The sequence below is a fragment of the Apodemus sylvaticus genome, chromosome 2 (genome assembly GCF_947179515.1).
Source record: "Apodemus sylvaticus chromosome 2, mApoSyl1.1, whole genome shotgun sequence".
NCBI classification, from domain to species: domain Eukaryota; kingdom Metazoa; phylum Chordata; class Mammalia; order Rodentia; family Muridae; genus Apodemus; species Apodemus sylvaticus.
Window position 1 is genome coordinate 153,281,750 of NC_067473.1, and position 13,410 is coordinate 153,295,159.

General features: G+C 48.5%; 1 protein-coding gene across 2 annotated transcripts in view; it reads right to left on the reverse strand.

Moving 5' to 3' along the window:
- The window catches only part of Iqsec3 (IQ motif and Sec7 domain ArfGEF 3), a 94,967-nt gene that overhangs the window by 63,199 nt on the left and 18,358 nt on the right, over positions 1–13,410 (reverse strand). For both annotated transcript variants that reach the window (XM_052172653.1, XM_052172654.1), the window contains exon 2: positions 2,477–2,560. In XM_052172653.1, the coding sequence (XP_052028613.1) occupies positions 2,477–2,560 (84 nt within the window). The remainder of the gene's footprint in view (positions 1–2,476; positions 2,561–13,410) is intronic.

The following is a 13,410-nucleotide window of genomic DNA, read 5'->3' on the forward strand; positions in this document are numbered from 1 at the left end:
CTTCTGTTGAGGCCAGTTACGTTTGTCTTCACAAGTCCTCTGTCTGGAGACTGACAGAGATAGTGGGAAACGAGTCTGGCCATGGCAAGATGTTTAAGGGCAGTGCAGAGGCTCTGGCATGCCTGTGCTAGCCTATAGTCTGCTCTTTGGCCTTGACACGGTCTTCCTGATGAGCCGTCGGTAAGTTTAGTCTATTGTCTCTGGAGGTGGGATGACTGGTCCAAAGAACAGACTGAAGAGCTGTATAAGGCTCAGGAGCAGATGTTGGGATTCTAATGGGAGAAGATTTGTCTTAGTTTGGAGTTTTCCCAGAAACCAACAGACATATGAGCTGTTGAGCAGTCCTCCCAGAGGATCCAAGAAGCTAGCATCAAACAAATAGATAAAACACACTATAGGAAACTATAAGCCAGACAGATGGGACTACAGCTGAAATCTGGAGACAGGCTACTGATTCGAGATGACTGCCTGTCTCATGTAGAAATGACTCTGTTCCATGCAGGGGCCTAAGAGGCCCTTCTGGAACATTCCTAAGACACCTCTTGTTTTTCTTCCCCAAATACTTCCCGTCTCGAAGCCCATTGCCCTAGCAGAGGCACAGCAAACCTTTGGGAAGTAGGAGAAGGGTTTTCCCACCACCCACTCCAAGCTCTGAAAACCTTCACCCTTACGGGGCTCTGCACTCCTTCCTGATGCTGCTGGATATGGTGGGCCATGCAGCAGGACACGGAAGACCGTGAGAGTATAAAAGAGACAAGGACAGAGTCTACCCCACCCCGGCCTTAGCATCCCTGTTCTCCCTTCCCAAAGGAGTCTTGTGCTTAGGCAGTACCAGCTCACTGTTCACAGAAGATGGTGCTGACTGCTTGGGCAGGAGGCCGCTTCTCCTACTCTGCCTACAGAACAGTGACCGTCCAAAGGAAGGAGCCAGTGCCCTCTATCTCGTCCTGCGGTGTCACCCGTGTCCCTTCAGAACTCCTCTCCTCTTTTCTCCCCTCCCCTCCTCTTGTGTCGCCCATTGCTCTTCTAACTTCCTGATGAGCTGTTTTCACTTTGTTATCCCGGTGCCCTCCTAGATGGGAGCAGGGGGCTTCTCAAGGGGCCAAGTGAGCCTTGTGTGTCTTATGCTCCAAAACTTGGGAGAGATCGTGGAAAATGGAGCACACCTAGCTCTTCCATTTTGTCTCCTCTCCTCCATCCAGGCCACCTTCAGGGAACCCCCACCTCTTCCTAAGCCTTGGATTTAAGAACCCAGTCTATGTATCCCTCTGTCAGGCCCTAGTATCTGCCTCAGAGTCTTGTCTTTTTCTGTTACTCCTCTTAAGGACATCTGAGTAGCAATGCCTTTTGGTGTGTGTGTGTGTGTGTGTGTGCTTTTCTATATTCCTCATGTTTCCCAAGGAGTGAAAAGGATACAATTATAGAATCATGGAATCTCAAATATGAAAATGTATGTATTGAGAGTTCAAGCCCTCAAGTTCAGGCCCAGGTGTTGGTATTGACTACATTTGGCCGTCGTGAATCAGCCTCCCTCTCCAGGGAGGCTCCCGTGCACAGCAGGCCTGCTCTGCCTCACGGAGCTACTCAGAGATCTGTGACGTTACATGTAACACTACTACGTTCTAGACAGACCCAGCCCTTTACTCTACAGATGAGGAAATGTTAAAGAATGGGATGTTAAAGAATTAATGTCATTTCCATGTTTGGAGATTCAATATGGAGCCAGAAAACATGTGATTCGAAGGAAAGAGAAACACGAGAGATCGACAGAGACTGAGAGAAAAGGAAAGATGGAGGTGTCAGTGATGTGGGTGAGGAGGAGGAGAAGGGCTGCTAAAAACACAAGGCAGGGAGGGAGAGACACACAGAAGGGGTGTGGTGACAGCCTGGTGACAGGACCACGAGCAAAGGTGACTGAGGCAGGAGGGAGTGTGACTGGTTTAGACAGAATGAGGACAGCACAGGACAGGGACAGCAAGCCCGGCCGTGTCTCCACTGCCCTTCCTCTCCAGGTTGTCAGCCAGCCCAGTGAGAGTTGAGAAATCCTTACAATTAAAGCCAGTCTCCTTGGCTCCATTTTGGAAGGAGAAAGATCAGTAGGAAAACTGAATCTGCCACAGGGAGGCCAGGCAGAGCATGGGTTGAGCATCCACTGAGTCCAACCGCCCGGGCACAAGGAATACCCACATGTATAAAGCCAAAATCATCTCTCTTGTTTGCCAAATCCATAATTTATGCAAGCTGATCAGAAGGAAGGACTATGGCTGGGTAGAGAGCAATGGGGGAATAATGACCTTGAAGAGTGGGAATCACTCACGGAGGCCCAGAGGAAGGAAAGAGGAATGGGAGGATGGGAAGGCAGAGGAAAAGCGAGCAGACCACACAAGACTAACAGGAGGCCAAAGCAGCTCATGTTGGATGCTGGGCTCAGGGAGGAAGGAGGGCGGCAGGGAGCGGAGGGAGGTCCAGTTTGCACCTTTGGGAAGCCAGGTCGGAGCAGGCAGGCTTCTGCTCGGTGTCAGCGGCGGGGCAGCAGAATTGGTGCAGCACGGTCTCATTCCTGCAGGCAGAGAGGGGGAGAAGGTCAGAGTGTAAGCCAGGCTGAGCCCAGTTCTTGAGACCCCTCAGCATCTCCCCCCCCAAACCTGGATGCCCTATCTGAAACCCCCCACAACCAAACATGGCTCTGGGAAGAGTTTGCAGAACACACTGTCTGTATATCCAGGTCTTCCCAGTTATTCTTGAACCAATTCAAACACCGGCCCTTAGCACAGTCTCCCTGGTCTCCGGCTCTTGTACTGCAGAGAGCATCTCTACAGGAGGCTCCCACCCGTGATTCTCTGTTCATGGAGACCTCTTTATCCTAATTCTTTCCGATCCTGTTCCTTAGAAGCTCTGTAAGGTCTAAACATGAAGACTTGGCATCTGTAAACCTCTATAAAGCTCACTGCACTCATGCAAAGCCTCCAAGCCTGCAGACGACTCTGTGTTGCCTCCTGGAAGTTCTGCGTGTGCTGCTTGGTGAGAGATGTCAGTAAGATGCCTGACGGCGGTGAAACAGTGGACGTGCGAGTTCTCACTGGAACTCCGAATGGCGCCGCCAGCTGTTTTATCTCTGCCGGCCTCCACCTATTGGCTCTATTGAGACAAGTTGCACTTTTACTGAGATTAGGAAGTTGAACTGGAGAGGAGGTTCTCAACCCTAGCTGCCTATTAGAGCCACCAGATTTTAAAATATACCAGCTTCTAGGTTCTGCACCCCAGGGACTCTGAGTTCATGTGGTCTGGAAGGGGTTCAAGCACCAGGTTCCTTTATAAACTGCAGACTGCCACAGTCCCCTCCCTGCTAACATACTGTGATTCTGGTACCTGCTTTCAGCCAACTTGGAACTAATACTATACTTGTTGTTGGGTGAAGTTACCTTGTCCTGTTGTCAACTCTCCTTTCTTATGTCTAGACCTGACAGTCTAGATGGATCCTGGGTTATCTGAAAGAGGGTTTCAGACCTCCTTTAGGTCCAGAGTACCTTGTCCAAACCAACATTTTACTTAAAGCACATTTTGTAGAACAACAAAAGGGGAACAGTTATGTCTCTGGGGAGCAGGATTTTGTGCCACTTTGCAGACCCCTCCTCCAGACCCAAGTTTGGAATCTGCCACCCAGGCACCTCTTAAGAGTCCCCAAGTTCTAAAATCAGAGATTATATAGGGCACCACATTCAGCTATATCCATGGAAGAAAGTAGCGGTGGAGCCTGCCTTAAGCAGATGAACACAATAACACAGAGAGCATATGTTTAAGCAAGAACAAAATCAGAAGGAAACAGAACTATAGTTTATGAGTTGGGGATATGTTTTTGAACAAAACAGAGAACAAAGAAGCAAATACGGAAAAGGTATGCTGGCATTGTGCTGCATCAGAAGATGAGGTAGATGGGCCAGTTTGAGGCCGGCCTGAGCCACATAACACATTCAAAGCTAGATAGTACTGTGTAGTGAAACCCTAGTGTTATACAACAATACTATTAGCAAAGGCAGTAGACTGGGAAGACATTTTGCACCATGTACAGAAGGTGTTAAGACTTGAGTCTGATGTTCGTCGTGGGCTCCTGTGTTTAGACACTTGGTCTAACTAACTGGTGGTGCTGTTTGGGAAGGCTGTTGAACCTTTAGGATAAGAGGCATGACTGATAGAGATGGGCACCTGGGAGCTCTTTCTGGTCCTGTCTCTTGCTTCCTGATCTTCTAGCATATGGATAAAGCCACACTGCAAATCTACACTACCACAGAAGAGTGGTTTCCACCACCATGGTCTAAGCTGCTCCAGTCCCCATGTCTTCCCTACTATGTTGAACTGTGACTTCTAAAACTGCTAGGATAAACCTCTTGCCCCTCAAATGGCTTCTCTCGACTGTTCTGTCGAGTTAATAGTCTTCTTACATTGAGTTCTAATATAACCACAAGGAAAAGACTGAGCCAAGAGAGGAAAAATGTGGAAATAGTTCTTGGAAGAAGAGGAAATCTAAGGAGTCAATTGACATATGAAAAGATGTTCCACATAGCTTGTAACTGGCAAAGTGCAAATTAAGCTAGCACTGAGGTACCATAGTCTATCCATCAGATGAGCAAACATTAACAAGACGGCTAACTCCCAGTGTTAAAGGCTGTGGGAGACAGGGGCTCTCGCTCTGCCTGAGTAGATATGAATTCTTATAGCTGCTTAGGGGAATTAGAAAGGACATGTCTTCCCATCCAGAAATACGACTGCTAGGATTTTTATACTTGCAAGGACTCAAATATTTCTCAGAAAGGTATTTATTCCAAATGTTTAAGGGAGCATTGTTTTGTGGGAAGAAAGTACAGCTAGAAACAACACTCCAGGTAGCAAGGAATGGGTGATAAACCTGTGAGACCTTCATCCACACCTTGTAATTACATGCCTATCCAAAAGAACCAGAACTTTATCTCTTGGTCTGAGAACAGATGTCCACACTTAGGGCTAAATTGGAAAATCTGGGAACCTCAATTGAGAAAATGCTTGCATTTGATTGTACTGTAGGGAAGCCTGTGGGAGGCATTTTCTTGATTAATCATTGATGTGGGAGCAGCCAGGCTACTGTGGGAAGTGCTACTCCTGGGCAGGTGATCCAGGCTGGAGAAAAGAGCAAGCTGAACAAGTCACAGGATGCGAGGCAGTGTATGGTGATCCCTTGCTCCTTGGTGGTCCCCGCGTCAGCTCCTCCCTCCAGGTTCCTTTTTAAGTTCCGGCTCTGACTTCTCTCAACGATGGGCTGTTATATTGAAGTGTAAGCCAAATAAACCTTTTCTTACTCAAGTCGCCTTTGGTCACGGTGGTTATCATAGCAATAGCATGCAAACTAGGACATCCCTGAATGTGAATTCTACATGTGCACACTCAGTGTTTTATGTGCAAACTAAGCTGTTAGCTTTGGCGACTGCAGCAGATGAAGCTGAGACAAAAAGAGAAGGGGTCAGACGTACAAGAGAGACAGCAACGCTTGGTGTGACAGTGATCAAAAGAATGTCAAAAAGTCATCTATAAATTCATGCTTATGCTATTACTGTAAATACATAAAACTGAATATATACTTGGATGGGGACAGAGTCTCAGAAACCAAACAAATACTGATGTCACTTCAGCAATCACATATTGGTTTTATCTTGAATTTTTTAATTTAAAGGATTGTCGATTATAGGTTAGGATATAGCCTATGATTATAGATTTGTTAATTTGTTATTCAGTTAATATGGCATTATAAAAAGGCAAGGGCTGAGGTCAATGAGAGAATGAAGGTGTGGCATGTCTAAGAGCACGAATTCAATGTCTAATATGGCCAAAGAATAAACAAAAGGGCAATGAAGAGAATAATTGGGGCTGGAATGGAGGCTCAGGAGTTAGGTGCTTGTCACCCAAGTATTCAGACCCAAGTTCAGGTACCCAGACGGCACTCTAGCTGCCGGGCACAGAGATAAGAAGATCCCCAGAAACTTTCCAGTCAGCCAGCCCATGTTCAATAAGAAGCTGCTCCCAATCTCCCCGCAGAAATCTGCTTCCAACCACCCCCAAAAAAGCAAAAGGAAATTCATGGAGGAAGATACCTCGTGTCAACCTCTGACTTCCGCATTCACAGGAACGTGCACATGTGAACATAAACCCCGACAGAGAGAGGGCCAGGGGGAGCCACAGAGAGAGGGCCAGGGGGAGCCAATAATAATAGTGAAGAGGAGGAGGAAGAGGAGGGGGAAGAGGAGGAGAAAGAGGAGGAGAAAGAGGAGGAGGGGGACCCCCTATAGAGAGGGCGATGGGGAGAGAAAATAATAATAGTGAAGAGAAGGAAGAGGAGGAGGAGGAAAAGGAGGAGGAAGTGGGGGGAAGTAAATGTCTGTCTCTAACCACTTATGCTAAAATGAGACCCGAGGCCCAGGACAGAGACAATGTCTCTAGAAATATCCTATTCTCAGTCTTCCAGCTTCCTCCACTTCCTCCTCCAGCTCTGGCTTCCTAGGACAAATCAGAAACTTTATAGGGAACTGTCTGGAACCAAAGACATTGTAATAATATCCAGAACCTGCTGGCTTGAAAAGGGGAGTTGAAGGCCGGACTATTGCAGGAGGCAGACGGGCCCAGGGCCCCAGCAACGGGAGATGGGGCACGTCAATCAAGTGTGCAGGTAAAGCCTCGCCTACACATCCAGTCCCAGTCCATCCACTGCTCCTGTGGCCATAGGAGGCTTAGAGTTCCTGGCAAGGCCATAATCACATGGGCAGGCAAGCAGCCTGCTGCTGAGCCAGGGGGATGGCACTTCAGGAGCGAGACCCTAGCATGTCGCAGTTACCAGCTGACACAGAGTGCCTGAGGCACTGTTTCTGAGGCAGGCTGGGGCTGCTGTGCTGTCCAGTCATGGAAGGCAGGTGCTGAGGGGCCCAGACCGTCAGTTTTCTAACTGCACTGACACATGCCACGGCTGGTACCAGCCTGGGAAGCCTTCTAGTCTCCAGGTGTGGCTAGTTGGTGATGCTGCTGGGGTTGAGTCTTTGTTGAACATTACGCTTTGGGGTCCCTTGGAGGCTGAGGTTTCCACCCTTTTCCCACTGCCCCTTTATCCACTTCCCCAGAGCCTCCCCAACTCTCCCAAAGTGTTCTTCCTTGTCTTCCACTGAGGTTTTAGCCCACACTGAGTTGCAGGTTCAGATCCCTTCCCCTGCCCAAGACCATGTTCCAAGCCCCCTGACCTGAGCAGGCCTTAGCTTCCATTGGCTAAATGTTACCTCCATCCTTTGCAGACTGCCTTCCCCCTATCCCGAAAGGGAGCGTTGAGGAGGGGGCCAAGGAACAAACTACTCAGTGAAGAGGAAATGGGAGCTGCCATTGGAAAGGGGCTTCCCCTGTGATCTTCCTTCTCTGGAATCAGAGGCAGGGTGTGATCGTGAGAAACACACAGACGTTGTAGGTTCTAAAATAGAGATGCTCCACTAATACTGCCCCACAAACTTCTGAGAACATAGAAACCGCAGGAGATGGAATTTGACAGAGGACACTGAGGAGACACAGGAACTGCATGTGATATACTAGGAGTCCAGGTCCTGGACCACAAAAGGGACATCAGTGGAAAAACCAGGAGAGTGCAGGTATGGACTCGGATCCAGGTGATCAGGATGGATGGCAGATGATTGATAAGTGACAGATGACAGATAAATGATGGGTAAATGTGGAAGAAAATAGCAGTAACAGTGTTTTCTCGCTTTATACTGCTCCTAAATGTTTTTACACATATGATCGTTCATCTTTACAAAATCCCAAGCCCCAACAAAACTCCCTCAATAGAAGAAGCAACTGAGGTGCCTTGTGCTTGGAAACTGCCAGTGTTGTGTCAAGTTTTTTCGTGCTTACTGCCCTCCTTACAGCAACTCTTCATGGTGTGTGCTGCCAGCCCCTCATACAAAAAAAAAAAAAAAAAAAAAAAAAAAAAAGAAGGAAAGAAAGAAGGAAAAGAAAAAAAAAAAAAACGGTAAGCGACTTGTCCAAACTTACTACAGCGCAACATTCCGGGAGCCATGTGCTTAATTACTTGGTTCCCAGCTAGTAGCCATAATGTTTCAGAAATCTGTGGACCCTTTAGACATGAAGTCCAGCCTGTGAAGACTCTACCGGGTTCTGGTTCGAGCCAGAGCTCCCTGCTTCCTGGTCTGGCTGCCCAGTGAGGAACCCTACCACACACTCCTGCTGATTCCAACTGAGCTGGCCCAGCCACTGGGCCCTCCCACCTGACCCCTCCTCCACTGAAAATGTGATTCAAAATAAACATCTCCTCTCATAAGTAGTTTGCATCAGTATTGATTGGTAAGAGCAACAGGAAAAGTGGTTCATACAGGCACAAGGCCCGGGTAAGGTACAATGACAGCTCAACAGGCTGGTTCAGGGGTTGTGCCCTGACCCTTTTGGGAAACTGAGGTCAGTGTCTGGCACAAGGCTGGTTCTCAGTACATTAACAAAGGCTAAAGCTCTGGTGTGGTTGCAGCTGGGAAGGAAGCCATGAGTAAACTCAAGGTTTACCTCCTCACGTGATACCCTCTGCTCAGGTCCGATGCTTACCCTGACATTGTCCTAACGCCTGTACCTGGTTCCCTAATCAATAGGATACAGCTTCCCTCTTCTCTCTTTCTCTTCCTCCTTCTCTTTCTCCCCTTCTGGAGAACCATCCTTTCCTGAAGGAGCTGTGTTCCAGAGGCTGTGAGGGAACCCAAGAGACAGGAGAAAGGAAGAGCAGGTTTGCTCCTGGGGTTTCTAGGGTGGGAGCAGCCCAAGGCTGTGTTGGGGCAGCCGACTACAGCCTGTCCGTGTGAAGGGCCAGTGTTCCTGAGTACAGCCCATTTGTCCACAGAGCCCTAATGAAGCCATCACTCTATCCCAGGCTGGCTTGTGGTACAGCTGCAAGACAGTGCAAGTCCCCACACATGGGTCCCAATCCCCGTGTGCTCACGAGTTGCTTATCTTTTAGGACACCCATGTTCTCAATAGTTTCACCAGGCAAACAGCAACATCTGGCCTTGCAGAGCTTTTAAAAGGAACAAGTACAGCAGTAAATACAAAAGTACACCATGAAGGAGGGGGGTGGGCGGCCATCTAGGTGGCCTTTCATTCCTGACCACAATACCAAGTGTCGCCATGGTTGTATAGTTGCCAGAACTTGCCCGCATCTCCAGTGGGAAGGCAAAAAGGCAGTCTGGCAGTCTCTGGTGAAGTTAAATACACTCTCGCCATATGCCCCTGCAACTGTATTTACTCATGATAAGAACACACAGGGACACAACACTGTTTATAGCAGCAGGTACACACAGTAGGGGGAAAAGGAACAGTTTAAATGTCCCTTTATCTGCTAAAGGGACAAACAAATTGTAACTTATCTGTACAGGGGAATACATGCCGTGTAAAGGGGAACCAGTCCACATGCCCCAGTATGGGTGGATTTCCAACGTGCTCCAGTAAACCAAGGCTGGTCTAGAAAAGGCATAGGCTCTGTTTCGGCCACACCGGAAAGGCCTGATTTAGAAGGAACTCGGGTCATCTGGGGCTATGGAAATGCTCTACATCTTGATAATGACAGCAGTTACACAACGGCAGACGTCTGTCGGAGCCTATCAGCCCATGCCGTTAGAGTGAGTGCGTTTCATTGTATATAATCGCACCCGAATAGACCTGGTTTTAAAAGAGAAAAAGACCAAATCTGTGTTCCCCCTTTCTCCCTTCCTACTTTTTCCAGAGCCTATTAAGCCATTTCATCTTTAAATCCTCTCTGTACCCACAACCCCAGGTCACTTGAGTATTAACCTCCTTCACAGCTGCAGGAGGAGATGCTATATTTCCTGCTTCCTCCTGCTAGATTGCTTTTGCAGAGACCAGATGGCTCATCCCTGAGCTGGAGGAGTGCAGGGGCTAGGAAACGGGACAAGAAGAAACCTGGGGGTGGAATGGGAGAAATTAAGGAGCCAGGCCCGAGGCCCGAGAGTGCCTGGGATGTGTGGCAGGAATTACCTGATGTGAAGACGGACACCTGTGTGCACCACAGCCCGCTCTGGGATGCATTGTATGGGATGCAATGATGGTCGTTGTAAATGAGGCTCTTGCCCCCAAATTGTTTATTTCACTGAATGGTGGGGATTTGACTCTGGGTGAAGGCATCATGAGAGAAAGTTAAGCCCTGTGTAGAGCCAGGTTTTGTTTTGTTTTAATGACTACTTCTAATACTATTAATCTCTACTCAGGGACTGGCAGCCACAGCTTGCTGTAGATGTCAGTGTAGATGTCCTCTGCTTAGTGACACACTCTGACAGCAACAGAGAAGGGTGTGGAAGATCTCAGTATGGCCAGCGATGACAGCTCTTCCCTGGGCTGGCACTCACAGCACAGAAAGCCATGTGGTGTTAGTCTTGGGACATGGTGACCGCCCAGTCAGCTTCAGGGCCCTGCCAGAGGCTGCCAGGGCCTGGCATCTCTATCTGGAGCCCCCGCTGCTTTCTCACTTTCCTTTGGGGTACCCTTCTCAGATCTTCCTGCTTCTGCCACCAGGAGAAAGGTAGGTGACAGAGTCCTGGGTAGTGGGCATCTGCCTGTCCCCTTCAGCCAGACCCTTCTTGAGAGCACGCTGAGGCTTATCAGATGTCCTCATGAAGAGGAGGCTGGTCTTGTGATGAACCACCTGCCGCTCCAGGAACATCAAAGTTAAGAGGAAAGTAGAGAAAAAAGACCATAAGTCTGCTGTTTCATGGAAGTATCACGTGGTCTGTCTACGCATTAGAGCTGCTTACTAGTTTTAATTTTGGGGGTGACATGTTTCCTTCAAGGGGCAAAAATAAAAACAAAAGCAATTTGGGAGGCGTACACCTGTGATCTAAACACCCCAGATAGTGCTTCTCAGCCTTCCTAAATGCTGTGACCCTTAACACAGTTCCTCATGTTGTGGTGATCCCCAACTCTTAAATTATTTTGAGGTTACTTCATAAGTGTAAATTTGCTACTGTTCTGAATCGTAATGTAAATATCTGATATGGAAGATATCTGATGTGTGACCTCCCCCCCAAAGGGGTCATGACCCACAGGTAGAAAACCACTGCTTATAGAAGATGAGGTAAGAGAATTACCATGGGCTCATGGTCACCCTGGAATCAGTAATGACTTCCTGGCCAGATGGGCTTCAGAGCAAGACTCTGTGTCAAAAGCCAACTCTATGTCCTCAAATAAAACATCTAAGCCTTCTAATTCAAAGTCCTCGATTGTCACTGAGAAACCAGCCCCACCTCATTCAGCCCTGCTCTTGTAGAGGAGAGTGTCCCTTGCAGCCCACCCTACATCACTGCTTAAAGGGAGCCTTCATGAGCATTCAGTCCTTCCTAACGCTGTGGACTTTACAGCCATTTTCCTCATGGTGGAAGGAGTTAGTAAGAGATGTGTTCACTCTGTTTCTTGTCACCAAATTTCTGACGCTGCATGTATCAAAAAACAAAAAATGTCCTGGCTCGGGATTTTAGAAGTTGGAAAGTCCAAGGAGTGTGGCTACGGAAGAGTCTCCCTAGCTGTACTCGAACATGGCCACAGGCACAAGGTGGCAGGGATGTGTGCATGTGCGAGTGTGTGCGTGCGTGCGTGTGTGTGTGTGTGTGTGTGTGTGTGTACACTCACGAGTATGTGCGGGTGCATGTGCATGCGTGCGTGCATGCGTGTGTGTGTGTGTGTGTGTGTGTGTGTGTGTGTGTGAGACAGAGCTCATACTGTATGAGGACAAGAGAGCTGAGAAAGGCTGAGCTAAGTTATGACAGACCACCCTTGTGGGACCTAATCTTCTCTTGTGGGAATTAATCTACTTCTCTGAGACCAGCATTAATCCCTTAGAGCTCATGACGCAATCACTTCCCATTAAGTTCCACTTACTAAAGGCCACACTACCTTTGGATTTTATAGATAGAAATATACTGGGAACCAAACTTCAGCACAAATTTTGACAGGGACAAACTACATCCAAACCTGGAGCAAAAACTGAACTTCATTCAGGAGCGGTATGGAAAGGCAATGAGTTAAAACGCAAAGCATTTAAATGTGTGTTAGCTTCATCCATGGCAGCCGCTACCAACTTCAAGTCTGTCTGTTTCATGGGCTGTTTGGTTTGGGTACAAACACTTGCTTACGTTTCCGGTCACAAACCCATGATTTCCCTACTAGGCAGCTCGCCTTTCTTCTTCCACTAGCCAGAGAGTTGATGCCGAATGAGCCTCCCTTCCCCTTGCTCTCTTGTCCACGCCCTAGAACCTGAGGTCTTCCTCAGACCCTCAGCAGTACCTTCCCATGGGGATTCCCAATGATTTCATTGCCAAAATGAGGGAATGTTCCAGTTCCCAGTGGACTCGGCTCTAGCAGTAGTCAGTAGTCAGAGCCCCCTAAAAATATCCTCCAATCATGGTTTCTCTCCTTGGCAGAGGAGTAAGCTATTTTGCTTCCTGATCCTTTTTTCCAAAAAATGGTAATAACAGGTAACCAGCACTAGGAGGAAGTCCAAGCAGCTGCTCCAGAGAGACCCACGAAGAAAGGAACCACCAACCAGCCTCAGCTGCTGGCCATGTGATGACCACCCTAAAGACAAGGCTTGTGGCCCCAGCTGGGCCTCCCTCATTCAGGCACCGTAGAACAGAAAAGAACTGTCTCCATTAAGCCCTGGGCAGGTTGCAGTTTTCTTTGAAGTAGAGACTTCATTGCATGCTGAGTTTGGGGCTTGGTTTTAAGACACCAGTCTCACAGCATGGTGTGGCTGTGTGCCTGCAAGTCATGTGACACTGGGAGGGAGCCACTCATTCATGGGGAGAGAGATTTCACAGAGGCCTTGCCTCAAATCATAGCAGAAGGCACGGTTCCCAGAACAGCGGTAGGCTGTAGATTTGTGAGGCTTGCCTTCAGATGCTGTCTTCTCACTGAGATGGCTTTGGATCCACAGGCAGCATCCCTGACCTCTTTCAGCCCGAGCTGCTCAGCTGTTGCAGAGACACCCTGAAGCACGCACGCACGTCCCTGCGAGCTCTCAGCGGCTCTCCGGATGACAAACCGGATGCAACGTCCAGTTTTTTTCCTGGTGCATTGCTGAGGTTTATATGCATCGCACAGCTCCCTACACTAGAATGAGCTTTCCAGAGCCACTCCTGTGGCCAATTCATTTCCACATCCAGGGCAGGACATGGCCAGGCACATGATAGAGCAGCCGCTACTCGTCATAGAATCCATAAATAAATCCTGGCTCCTGAGAGACTGGAAAGCAATGGGGGAATCAAGCAAGCGTGCGCGCGCGCACACACACACACACACACACACACACACACACACACACACGATGAAAGCACCAGTGCATGC